The sequence below is a fragment of the Erythrolamprus reginae genome, unplaced genomic scaffold (genome assembly GCF_031021105.1).
Source record: "Erythrolamprus reginae isolate rEryReg1 unplaced genomic scaffold, rEryReg1.hap1 H_5, whole genome shotgun sequence".
Taxonomy (NCBI): Eukaryota; Metazoa; Chordata; class Lepidosauria; order Squamata; family Dipsadidae; genus Erythrolamprus; species Erythrolamprus reginae.
In genome coordinates this window covers 39018-51222 of record NW_027248506.1, presented here as the reverse complement: position 1 = coordinate 51222, position 12205 = coordinate 39018, and the positions used below count along the sequence as shown (strand labels likewise).

The 12205-nt window shown below is 43.1% G+C and overlaps 1 protein-coding gene across 1 annotated transcript in view; it reads right to left on the bottom strand.

The window, feature by feature from the left end:
• Positions 1-12205, bottom strand: part of LOC139155733 (AF4/FMR2 family member 1-like) — a 52031-nt gene that overhangs the window by 27272 nt on the left and 12554 nt on the right. The window contains exons 5-6 of the mRNA XM_070731001.1: positions 7026-7080; positions 4166-4203 (exon numbers count right to left, since the gene is read on the bottom strand). Coding sequence (XP_070587102.1) covers positions 4166-4203; positions 7026-7080 — 93 coding nt within the window. The remainder of the gene's footprint in view (positions 1-4165; positions 4204-7025; positions 7081-12205) is intronic.

Sequence of the window (12205 nt, the reverse complement as noted above, 5' to 3'; positions counted from 1 at the left end):
ACCATTTCACAGAGGTCACCTAAGACCATGGGATAAAGACATATTTCCCCTTGTGTTAGGAACTAAAGCTTCTATTCTGGTGCCTTGGATCATATTTTTTACAATCCAACCAATCAGGCGTTTACAGTGGCGATGTCCCTCTGAACCTCCTACCAATCAGCTTAAAGCTCTGTTGGTAGAATTGGGGCTAGACTTATGGTTGGGGACCACCACAACATGAGGAACTGTATTAAGGGGTTGCAGCATTAGAAAGGTTGAGAACCACTGTTGTAAGTTAACAACTGTCTGTATTTTCCTTCCCATGTTTAACAATTTTTATTAGTTTATAATACAGCATACAAAGAAAATACAAAAGTAAATAATAGGAAAAATAGGGAAGGAGAAAGGAAAGAGGAAAGTGGGGGAAAGAAAGACAAGGCATTGAGCTCCGTCTCCCTCTGGTGCAGCAGAATAAGATATTAGGATCAACCCTCAAGTTTTTACTTTTGCATAATAGTTTAAACTAGCCATTTCTATAACAACAAATCTATCTGTTCCACCTCAGCACAAAGTCCAGAAGTGTTTTCCAAATAGAAATAAAAGTATTTGTATTTTTCCTTCCTTCCTTCCTTCCTTCCTTCCCTTTCATCACAGCATAGTCTTCCATCTGTATTTTCCTGCAGAAAAATGTTATATAACTGTCTGCAACCTCCTTTTTTTTCATGATTTCCCCCGTTCTGTACCATTCCAAATAAAAATTCTTCAGTCCGTTTACATATGAGAAATCATTTGCTTGAAAATTCAATCTTGGACATATTTATTCAAGGCGAGATCCACATCTTTGCCGGAAATTTATTGTGCAGAAAGTGTGCATGGTTTGCATTCTTGTGAGAGCCACCTAGCCTCCTGCGTCTGTCTATCCAAAGAAATATTTGAAGTGCCAGGCATAGAAACATACATCACCCTACAAAGAATGTGCTCTACCGCTGACCCAAAGCCTCTCTTCTTCCTGCAGTATTTGAGTCGTAGCTAACGGACTGGCAGTCACTGAGCGGATCAATAGGTTTTACAGCACGTATTTAACAGAGCATGTGTGGTTGAGCGCACCCATTACTTGCTCTATTTTAATACGCCGTCAATGATTGGTGGGAGTAAAAGCACAACATTTAATTTCTAACTCTTTTCTTTACTCAGTCAATACTGTATACATTTAATATTATGGGAATGAGTACCTGAATAGTAAGTACTTTAAGGCTAAACAATTACATAGGGGGGCGCGATGGCTCAAGTGGTTAAAGACGTTGATCTTGTCAGCTGGAGACTTTGCCTCAGTTTATGCCCACCTAGCAGTTTGAAAGCAGCACGCAAATGCAAGTAGATTATAGGCTGCAACGTCCTGCCTGTCGGCAACTACTTCAGCTTCAACCACAACGACACAAGAGCACACAACAGATTCAAAGTTAATATTAACCGCTCCAAACTTGACTGTAAAAAATACGACTTCAGTAACCGAGTTGTCGAAGCGTGGAACTCATTACCAGACTCTATAGTGTCATCCCCAAACCCCCAGCACTTTACTCTTAGACTATCCATGGTTGACCTATCCAGATTCCTAAGAGGTCAGTAAGGGGCGAGTACAAGTGCACTAGAGTGCCTTCCGTCCCCTGTCCTATTGCTCTCCTATATCTCCTCTACCTTTCTTCTATTCCTCTATCTTCTCTTCTATTCTTTCTTAGATATATTTTATTCCTATATCTCTTCTTCTATTCTTTCTTAGATATATCTTTCTATGAGTATATCCTCTATAATCTTCATTATATATTTACTATATGTATACCCACTACAACCCTCATTGTGTAATGGACACAATCAAAAAGAAAACAAATTAACAGGATAACAGAGGTGGAAGGGATCGTGGAGGTCTTCGAATCCAACCCCCTTTTTAGGCACAAAGCCCTATAGAATTTCACTCAAAGGGTTGCCCAATCTCTTCTTAAAAGTTTCCGGTGTTGGAGCATCTACAACAGGGGTGTCAAACTCAATTTCATTGAGAGCTGCATCAGGGCTGTGGTTGACCTCTGTGGGCCCGGTGGGTGTGGCCAACTGGGTGGGCGTGACCAGCTTGACACCATTCACTTGGCCTGGTTGACTGGGTGGGCGTGGCCAGCTTGACGCCACTCACTTGGCCTGGCTGATTGGGTGGGTGTGGCCAGCTTGACACCACAACTTTCCCCCCCTTCACTAAAGGAGGCATGAGTGTGACCAGCCTGTGAGGCATCTGGCCTGCAGACCAAGAGTTTGACCTCTCTGTCCTAGACCTTTCAGTGAAACTACTGGGCCAGAACTTTACTATCACATTACACATGATCAGAAACTCAGCATGAACTAATTATTTTCATACACAGAGACACACACACTCCAAAACAAAGCCTACGGTCATTTCCCCAACAATAGCAAGCATTTGACTAGCGCAAGTGAAGCTATGCCTAGCAAAATATATCAAATTAGCTGAAAATGCTGCCGGTCTTAAGGTTGACATGCTGAAACATGCCTTGCGTTCAACTCAGCCTATGGCTTGACTTCAATATAATTAATGGCTTGTTACTGAACTTCCCACACACCAAACTACTTGAAGTTATCCTTCCTCCTCACTCAACATTTAAACCGTAATCTCCTTTTATTCTCAGATATGGTTGGGTGTCTTTCTTTTGGGACTCTATAAGCATGCATGTACTTTGCTAATGTAATTTTTTTTTAAATGAACAGGGTTTATTTTTTTCCACTTTTGCCCACACTGGTGGATTTTGTATCGCTTAAAGGCAAATTTTCTGCTAATTCCCGATCTGCAGTTATAAAATGCAACAGCTTCAGGAACAAGGCAATTACTAGTGTCAAGTCCAGGCATCATGGAGTAAACCATTAGAAGTTGCTTAAACAGCTTATTGGGAAATGTGCCAAAAAAATAAAAGGCATTTGGAATCAATACTTTTATCCCAAAGGATGCTGCTCAAAATTTACGGTGTTTTTATTTCTAGTAAACAGGAAGAAATCTTTACAGAGAAATACCCTCAAGCTCATATTCATATTCAACTGACTCATATTCAAGCAGATTATTTTCCCTATTTTCCTCCCCCAAAACTAAGGTGCGTCTTATACTCCGAAAAATACGGTAACTGAGAACCGGTCCTGGTTTATAAACTGTGCGGTATTTTACAGCAAGGCAAGACTAGATGACCAAGCAATATCTGAGACTGCTCTGAAAATAATTAGTACACTTCTCAATATATGGACAGGGAGTCACTGCTCATGGTCACTCATGCCCTCATCACCTCGAGGCTCGACTACTGCAACGCTCTCTACATGGGGCGACCTCTGAAGAGTGTTCGGAAACTTCAGATCGTGCAGAATGCGCCCGCGAGAGCCATCGTGGGCTTTCCCAGATATGCCCATGTTTCTCCAACACTCCGCGGCCTGTACTGGCTGCCAATCAGTTTCCGGTCTCAATTCAAAGTGTTGGTCATGACCTATAAATCCCTACATGGCATCGGACCAGAATATCTCCGGGACCGCCTTCTGCCGCACAAATCCCAACGGCCAATTAGGTCCCAGAGTTGGCCTTCTCCGGGTCCCATCGACTAAACAATGTCGTCTGGCGGGCCCCAGGGGAAGAGCCTTTTCTGTGGCGGCCCCAGCCCTGTGGAACCAACTCTCCCCGGAGATTGCTGTGAGCTGCTCCCAGTCCTTGGAGATGGGCGGCATACAAATCTAATAAATTATTATTATAATTATTATTAGGACCGCCCTCACCCTCCTTGCCTTTTGTAAACTTCTGAAAACTCATCTATGTTGCCAGGCATGGGGAAATTAATATACCCTTTAGCTATTATAATTTATGTATGGTCTGTATGAGCTGTATGACTATTTTATAAGGGCTTTTAAAATTGTTTTTAGCTATTAGATTTGTATATTGTGTATTGCCTTGTTGTGAGCCTCCCCGAGTCCTCGGAGAGGGGCAGCATACAAATCTAATAAATTATTATTATTAATTAATGTGCATGGTTTCAAACTACCTAATTTTCTTCCTTGGAGCTGAAAACGCTTTACAGGAATGTCTATTACATATAGCAAATGTTTACGTCAAGCATCCCTTCTCCACCATTCCCTCTTATTCTTAAAGGAATTGTACCTTGGAGGTGTTGATGAGGAAGACGGCTTATCAGAAACCTGATACAAGGGAAACAAAAAAGAGAAAGTTTAGTTTAACCAGTCCATACAGAAACCACAGACAAATATAAATCCAGTCTATGTATTAGAAAGATTAATTTCTACGGAGAGGGGTGGCATACAAATGAATGAATGAATGAATGAATGAATAATTTGCCCCAACCATGTGCCTTACAGAGGCACTATATTAGAACTCTCACAATTCTTGGCTAGCAAGGTTGGGGAAAGACTGATTCATACAAGGGTCACCAGAAAACAATGCACCACATTTTTTTTGTCTCGGCCTACAATAATGGTACAAATGCAAAACTTTAGATATACATTGGTACGTCTACCTGCAAACGTCTCTACTTACAAACTTTACTAGATAAGAACCAGGTGTTCAAGATTCTTTTGCCTCTTCTCAAGAACCATTTTCCATTTACAAACCCGACTCTCCGAAACTGTAACCGGTAAAGGCAGGGAGAAGCCTCTGTGGGGCCTCTCTAGGAATCTCCTGGGAGGAAACAGGGCCTGAAAAGGCGTGGAGAAGCCTCTGTAGGGCCTCTCTAGGAATCTCCTGGGAGGAAACAGACAGAAAAGGCCGCGAGAAGCCTGCGTAGGGCCTCTCTAGGAATCTCCTGGGAGGAAACAGGGCCGGAAAAGGTGGGGAGAAGCCTCCATGGGCCCTCTCTAGGAATCTCCTGGGAGGAAACAGGGCTTGGAAAGGCGGGGAGAAGCCTCCGCAGGGCCTCTCTAGGAATCTCCTGGGAGGAAACAGGGCCAGAAAAGGCGTGAAGCCTCTGTGGAGCCTCTCTAGGAATCTCCTGGGAGGAAACAGGGCCGGAAAAGGGGGGGAGAAGCCTCCATGGGGCCTCTTTAGGAATCTCCTGGGAGGAAACAGGGCTGGGAAAGGCGGGGAGAAGCCTCTGTAGGGCCTCTCTAGGAATCTCCTGGGAGGAAACAGGGCTGGGAAAGGCGGGGAGAAGCCTCCGTAGGGCTTCTCTAGGAATCTCCTGGGAGGAAACAGCCGGAAAAGGCCGTGAGAAGCCTGCGTAGGGCCTCTCTAGGAATCTCCTGGGAGGAAACAGGGCCGGAAAAGGTGGGGAGAAGCCTCCATGGGGCCTCTCTAGGAATCTCCTGGGAGGAAACAGGGCTTGGAAAGGCGGGGAGAAGCCTCCGCAGGGCCTCTCTAGGAATCTCCTGGGAGGAAACAGGGCCAGAAAAGGCGTGAAGCCTCTGTGGAGCCTCTCTAGGAATCTCCTGGGAGGAAACAGGGCTGGAAAAGGCGGAGAGAAGCCTCCATGGGGCCTCTTTAGGAATCTCATGGGAGGAAACAGGGCTGCAAAAGGCGGGGAGAAGCCTCTGTAGGGCCTCTCTAGGAATCTCCTGGGAGGAAACAGGGCTGGGAAAGGCGGGGAGAAGCCTCTGTAGGGCCTCTCTAGGAATCTCCTGGGAGGAAACAGGGCTGGGAAAGGCGGGGAGAAGCCTCCGTAGGGCTTCTCTAGGAATCTCCTGGAAGGAAACAGGGCCTGAAAAGGCATGGAGAAGCCTCTGTAGGGCCTCTCTAGGAATCTCCTGGGAGGAAACAGACAGAAAAGGCCGCGAGAAGCCTGCGTAGGGCCTCTCTAGGAATCTCCTGGGAGGAAACAGGGCCGGAAAAGGTGGGGAGAAGCCTCCATGGGCCCTCTCTAGGAATCTCCTGGGAGGAAACAGGGCTTGGAAAGGCGGGGAGAAGCCTCCGCAGGGCCTCTCTAGGAATCTCCTGGGAGGAAACAGGGCCAGAAAAGGCGTGAAGCCTCTGTGGAGCCTCTCTAGGAATCTCCTGGGAGGAAACAGGGCTGGAAAAGGCGGAGAGAAGCCTCCATGGGGCCTCTTTAGGAATCTCATGGGAGGAAACAGGGCTGCAAAAGGCGGGGAGAAGCCTCTGTAGGGCCTCTCTAGGAATCTCCTGGGAGGAAACAGGGCTGGGAAAGGCGGGGAGAAGCCTCTGTAGGGCCTCTCTAGGAATCTCCTGGGAGGAAACAGGGCTGGGAAAGGCGGGGAGAAGCCTCCGTAGGGCCTCTCTAGGAATCTCCTGGGAGGAAACAGGGCTGGGAAAGGCGGGGAGAAGCCTCTGTAGGGCCTCTCTAGGAATCTCCTGGGAGGAAACAGGGCTGGGAAAGGCGGGGAGAAGCCTCCGTAGGGCCTCTCTAGGAATCTCCTGGGAGGAAACAGGGCTGGGAAAGGTGGGGAGAAGCCTCCGTAGGGCCTCTCTAGGAATCTCCTGGGAGGAAACAGGGCCAGAAAAGGCGTGAAGCCTCTGTGGAGCCTCTCTAGGAATCTCCTGGGAGGAAACAGGGCTGGAAAAGGCGGAGAGAAGCCTCCATGGGGCCTCTTTAGGAATCTCATGGGAGGAAACAGGGCTGCAAAAGGCGGGGAGAAGCCTCTGTAGGGCCTCTCTAGGAATCTCCTGGGAGGAAACAGGGCTGGGAAAGGCGGGGAGAAGCCTCTGTAGGGCCTCTCTAGGAATCTCCTGGGAGGAAACAGGGCTGGGAAAGGCGGGGAGAAGCCTCCGTAGGGCCTCTCTAGGAATCTCCTGGGAGGAAACAGGGCTGGGAAAGGCGGGGAGAAGCCTCCGTAGGGCCTCTCTAGGAATCTCCTGGGAGGAAACAGGGCTGGGAAAGGCGGGGAGAAGCCTCCGTAGGGCTTCTCTAGGAATCTCCTGGAAGGAAACAGAGCCGGAAAAGGCCATTATGTTCAATAAATAATTGTTGCAGAAAAAAATGTGGTGCATTTCTTACTTTCTGGGTGACCCTCCTAGTTTTACAGATATATATATATATATTTAAATAAATACTAACTTGGTCATCGTCACAGTCTTCACTGTCACTGATCTCCAGATCTTTATGCAGTGTTCTGAAAGGCAAAGAAGTCACCAGGGCAGGTCAGTACTCAGACTTAAAACTAGCATAAATTTATTTTGCAAAAGGCAAGCTTAATTCTCATGCAACAATTTTGGGTTTTGTATGCCATGTTCACAGGCGAGATTGAAACGTTTTACCCTTGCAAACTTCCCTGTTTTAGTAAAGAAAGCATTCTAGGCAAATTATGGTGGAACACAAATTTCGGATTTGCACTGCAAAAAACAAAACCAAACAAAAACCAACCCAACCACATCCTCTTGAAAGAGAAGGAGCTTCATGCTCCACTACTCATTGCTAATACAGAAAACAGCCATGCTATGAAACAGAATCCAGAATATATGCTCCTGTAAATGTGATTCTGCGATATATTCCTAGGCACTGAAACAATTCGCATAGGCAAAACGAAACGCTCAGTTAGTCACAACAACAAACTATTTAAAGCTTAAAATGAAATGTGGTATTAACGTCTAGTTGCATTTACTGAGATTTGGAAAATAGCTGTGAGCACAGCTGAGCAAACGAGAGCAATTTAATGATATGTAACGTAACAAATTAATCAATTAAAATTAGAAAATAAACTCTTCTAACTAATCAAGAGAATTAATTCAACAGTACCTCTCTGATGAAGAAGAAAATATGTGACACTTAAAACTCTTTTTAAAAAAAGTTTATTTATTGGTTCTCAGAAAATAAACATAAATATTTCTTTTTCTTTTAACTCTTTCAAAGCTACCTGTAAAATCATGAGAATCTACATGGGATATATGCAGGAAAACCTCAAAAAGATCATAGCTGGATTAAGTTAAAATAAAAATAATAAAAACAGCACCCTTAAATGTTTTGGTTTCAGTTCTGAAAACGTAAGAACGTTCTTTGCTCCTTCCAATAACTTCCAACATTGTGCTCAACGCATTAGTGATTTTTTTTCCACATTTAAGTACAGAAACTGAAGAGTACACTATTATTGATCCCTGGCAGCAGTTTGCTACCAAACAAATAACGCTTTTAAGAGCCAAGACAACGTGATGGATAACAAATCCAAGGGAAAACACAAGAGATTAGAGTTTTTAGATAAGATCTATTTATTTAAGCCTGCCAGCTGGCAGTCCATTTTAAGTATACCTCTTCCCCCAATCCTGTGTGCAATACACACACATTCTCTCTCTCTCTCTCACACACACACACCCCTATAAAGCCCTTCATGGCATCGGACCGGAATATCTCCAAGACCGCCTTCTGCCGCACGAATCCCACAGAGAGCTCCGTTTCACCATCTTCAATCATCTTCATTAGAAAGAGCATGGGTTTTTTTACTATCGCTCTCTATTTTCTGACCTTCAATCATGTTCATTTTTATTTCATTAGAAAGAGCACGGTTTTTTCTATCATATATGTTGTTTTTGTGATTTTCAAACAAGGCTTCAATTTCACCTGGTCCACTGGACAAAGAATGACCCTTAGACAGAAAGGATTCAGAATCAAAACTAAAGAGGTTTGTCAACAAGTTTATAGAATTCGGGGCTAGTTGTCCCCAAATTACTATAAAGTAGCCTGCATGTTACTAAAGATTTGTTATTAAAAGTGGGGGGAGCCGAGTGGAGAGAGTTTTAAATGAGAAGTCAAAACTATCAACATATATCTTGCTCTCCAGGGAGAAGTGGAAGATGACAAACACTTGCCACCATTAGATATCATCATCATCGTCATCATCATCATCACCACCCACTACCATAGTCATAATACGATATATTTACTGTCCTTGTATTCAAATCTGTGAGTCAGATCTTGGGGGTCTTTGAGGGTCAATGGGCCTTTATCTGCCCAATCAGAGAGTCAGAATGAAGATGTTTTTCCCATCATGGATCATTTTTTCTTTATTTTTCACCAAACCAAAGTCATGAAGATTCATAATTGATATGAGATCTGAAACAGGCCCTGGCGACGCTTCCTGTTTCTTAGCCCTCTGCTGTACAGCTCAGGATTGAGGTCAAATAAAATTTAGATGGCAGCTGCGATTGTACTATGCAAGTTCTGTTTTACTCATGGCAGATGTAAAAAAAACCCCAACATATTGGGGACCTCCTACCTCTACTAGTAGCAAGCAATTATATTATACCTTCCGTATACTGCAGGCTTTGTAGATAATCCATGATCGTATGACATAAAACAATTATGTGGCAATTATTTGTCTCCTAACTAAATATTTCCCTTTACACTGCCAAACTATTCACTAAGTCTGCATTACTATTAGTCTTCTCATTGTTCCTATAGAAACATAGAAGATTGACAGCAGAAAAAGATCTAATCTAATGGTCCATCTAATCTGCCCTTATACTATTTCTTGTATTTTATCTTAGGATGGATATATGTTTATCCCAGGCATGTTTAAATTCAGTTACTGTGGATTTACCAACCACATCTGCTGGGAGTTTGTTCCAAGCATCTACTATTCTTTCAGTAAAATAATATTTTCTCGTGTTGCTTTTGATCTTCCCCCCAACTAACTTCAGATTGTGCCCCCTTGTTCTTGTGTTCACTTTCCTACTGAAAACATTTCCCTCTTGGACCTTATTTAACCCTTTCACATATTTAAATGTTTCGATCGTGTCCCCCCTTTTCCTTCTGTCCTCCAGACTATACAGATGGAGTTCATTAAGTCTTTCCTGATAAGTTTTAATGCTTAAGACCTTCCACCATTTTTGGACCCATTCAATTTGGTCAATATCTTTTTGTAGGTGAGGTCTCCAGAACTGAACGCAGGATTCCAAATGGGGTCTCACCAGCGCTCTACATAGCAGGATCACAATCTCCCTCTTCCTGTTTGTTATACCTCTAGCTATGCAGCCAAGCATCCTACTTGCTTTTCCTACTGCCCGACCACACTGCTCACCCATTTTGAGACTGTCATCCATCTCCTCCCACTTATGATTGTATGACTGTAATTTATTACTTATATCCTTACGATTTTATTAGCTGTTTCCTAATGTGACTTGATTGCTTATTTGTACCCTATGACTATCATTAAGTGTTGTACCTCATGATGCTTGACAAATGCATATTTTCTTTTTATGTACACCGAGAGCATGTGTACCAAAGACAAATTCCTTGTGTGTCCAATCACACTTGGCCAATAAATAATTATAATCTAATCTGATCTAATCATTGGCAAGTTACTGAATACAATTAATAGCAGGGAAATCAGCCCCTTGTTTAGCCTTGATTAGTGTAAACACAGATTCTAATGAAGTTTGGTCCTTTGGCATTTGTATTGTACAATGAATCCTATTATGTAAAGGAGAAGACACATCAAGGGATTACATGGATATAAGTAAAACCCCAGAAGGCAAATCCTTCAGCTACCTGTTGAAGTTAATAATATGATCCCCTACAGGAATGTCCCTTTTCTTTCTGGTTCTAGGGTATCGATTTCTACAAAAACTATAAAACAAAACAAGACACATCTATCCAAGGAAAGGACGTTTAAAAGCATGCAGAAGAATTGTGGCATTGTGAAGGGCAAAAGCATACAAGAGAAAGGTTTACGTCCCACCTTCTGAATTTACAAGGTTTTTGTAAATTATTTCTTTCATCCAACAATGAAAGGTGACTGTGCATATACCATAGTCACAAGTAAAGTGCCAAAAATATGACAAAAAATATTTCATTCCATGAATTTACATCCCATCGTTTATAGCTTCCCTTTCAGCTACTAATTAGACGTAGATTTATTTTGTTACATTCCCCTCTCTCATTCCATGCTTCATCCGTTCTCATGGGCATTCCGGACTGATCTACCGACCATGCAGAAGAGATGATGGAGCTTATTGGACTTCAGGGAATCTGGTTTCATGTTGACACATCATTCAGTCTAAGCACCTCATGGGAAGAATGCTTTCACGAAACTTTTCATGAGATATTAGTAGGGATCCTTCAAAAGGATGAAACCATATCTTGCTAAGAGGTTAGAACTGTTAGGTTTTCACTCTGCAGTGGACTAGTAGAAATAAGAACCAATTCCACAAGTGGTCACCTTAACAAATGCACATGCGATTTGTTTAACAACAACAACTACTACAACTATAACTACAACAACAACAAGAGTTGGAAGGGACCTTGGCAGGAAACCCTACACTACGTCAGACATCTGCTTAAAACCTTCCAGTGTTGGAGCATTCACAACTTCAGGAGACTAGCTGTTCTACTGATTAATTTTCCTAACTGTCAGGAAATTTCTCCTTAGTTCTAAGTTACATCTCTCCCTAATTAGTTTCCACCCATTGCTTCTTGTTCTACCCTCAGGTGTTTTGGAGAATATCTGACTCCTTCTTCTTTGTGGCAACCCCTGAGATATTGAAAGGCTGCTATCCTGTCTTCCCAGAACCTTCTTTTCATTAGACTCTCCGAGTCTTCGGAGAGGGGCGGCATACAAATCTAATAAATAATAATAATTAAACTAGACACACCCAATTCCTGCAACTGTTCTTTATATGTTTTAGCCTCCAATCCCCTAATAATCTTTGTTGCTCTTCTCTGCACTCTGCACTCTGCACATCCTTTTTGCATCGTGGAGACCAAAACTGAATGCAGGATTCCAAGTGTGGCCTTACCAAGACCTTATAAAGTGGTAGTAACACTTAGTGTGATCTTGATTCTATCCCTCTATTAATGCAGCCGAGAACTGTGTTGGCTTTTTTGGCAGCTGCTGCACACGGCTGGCTCCTATTTAAATGGTTGTTCACTAGGACTCCAAGGTCCCTCTCAGAGTTACTACTGTTGAGTTTGGTATATTTGTTTTGATATAATGGTTAAAATGCAGGACTAGAGACCATTTGGGTGACTTTGGGTTTCTCTCTTCAAATTCATCCCTTTTATTATTTATTTATTTTATTTATTAATCAGATTTGTATGCCGCCCCTCTCCGCAGACTCGGGGCGGCTCACAGCAATAATAATACAATGTACACAAATCTAATACAGTATTTAAGTTAATTTAAAACCCCAATTTAGAAACCAATCATACATACTAGCATACCATACATAAATTTTATAAGCCTAGTGGGATGGAAAAGTATCAATTCCCCCTTGCCTGACGACAGAGGTGGGTTTTAAGGAGCTTAC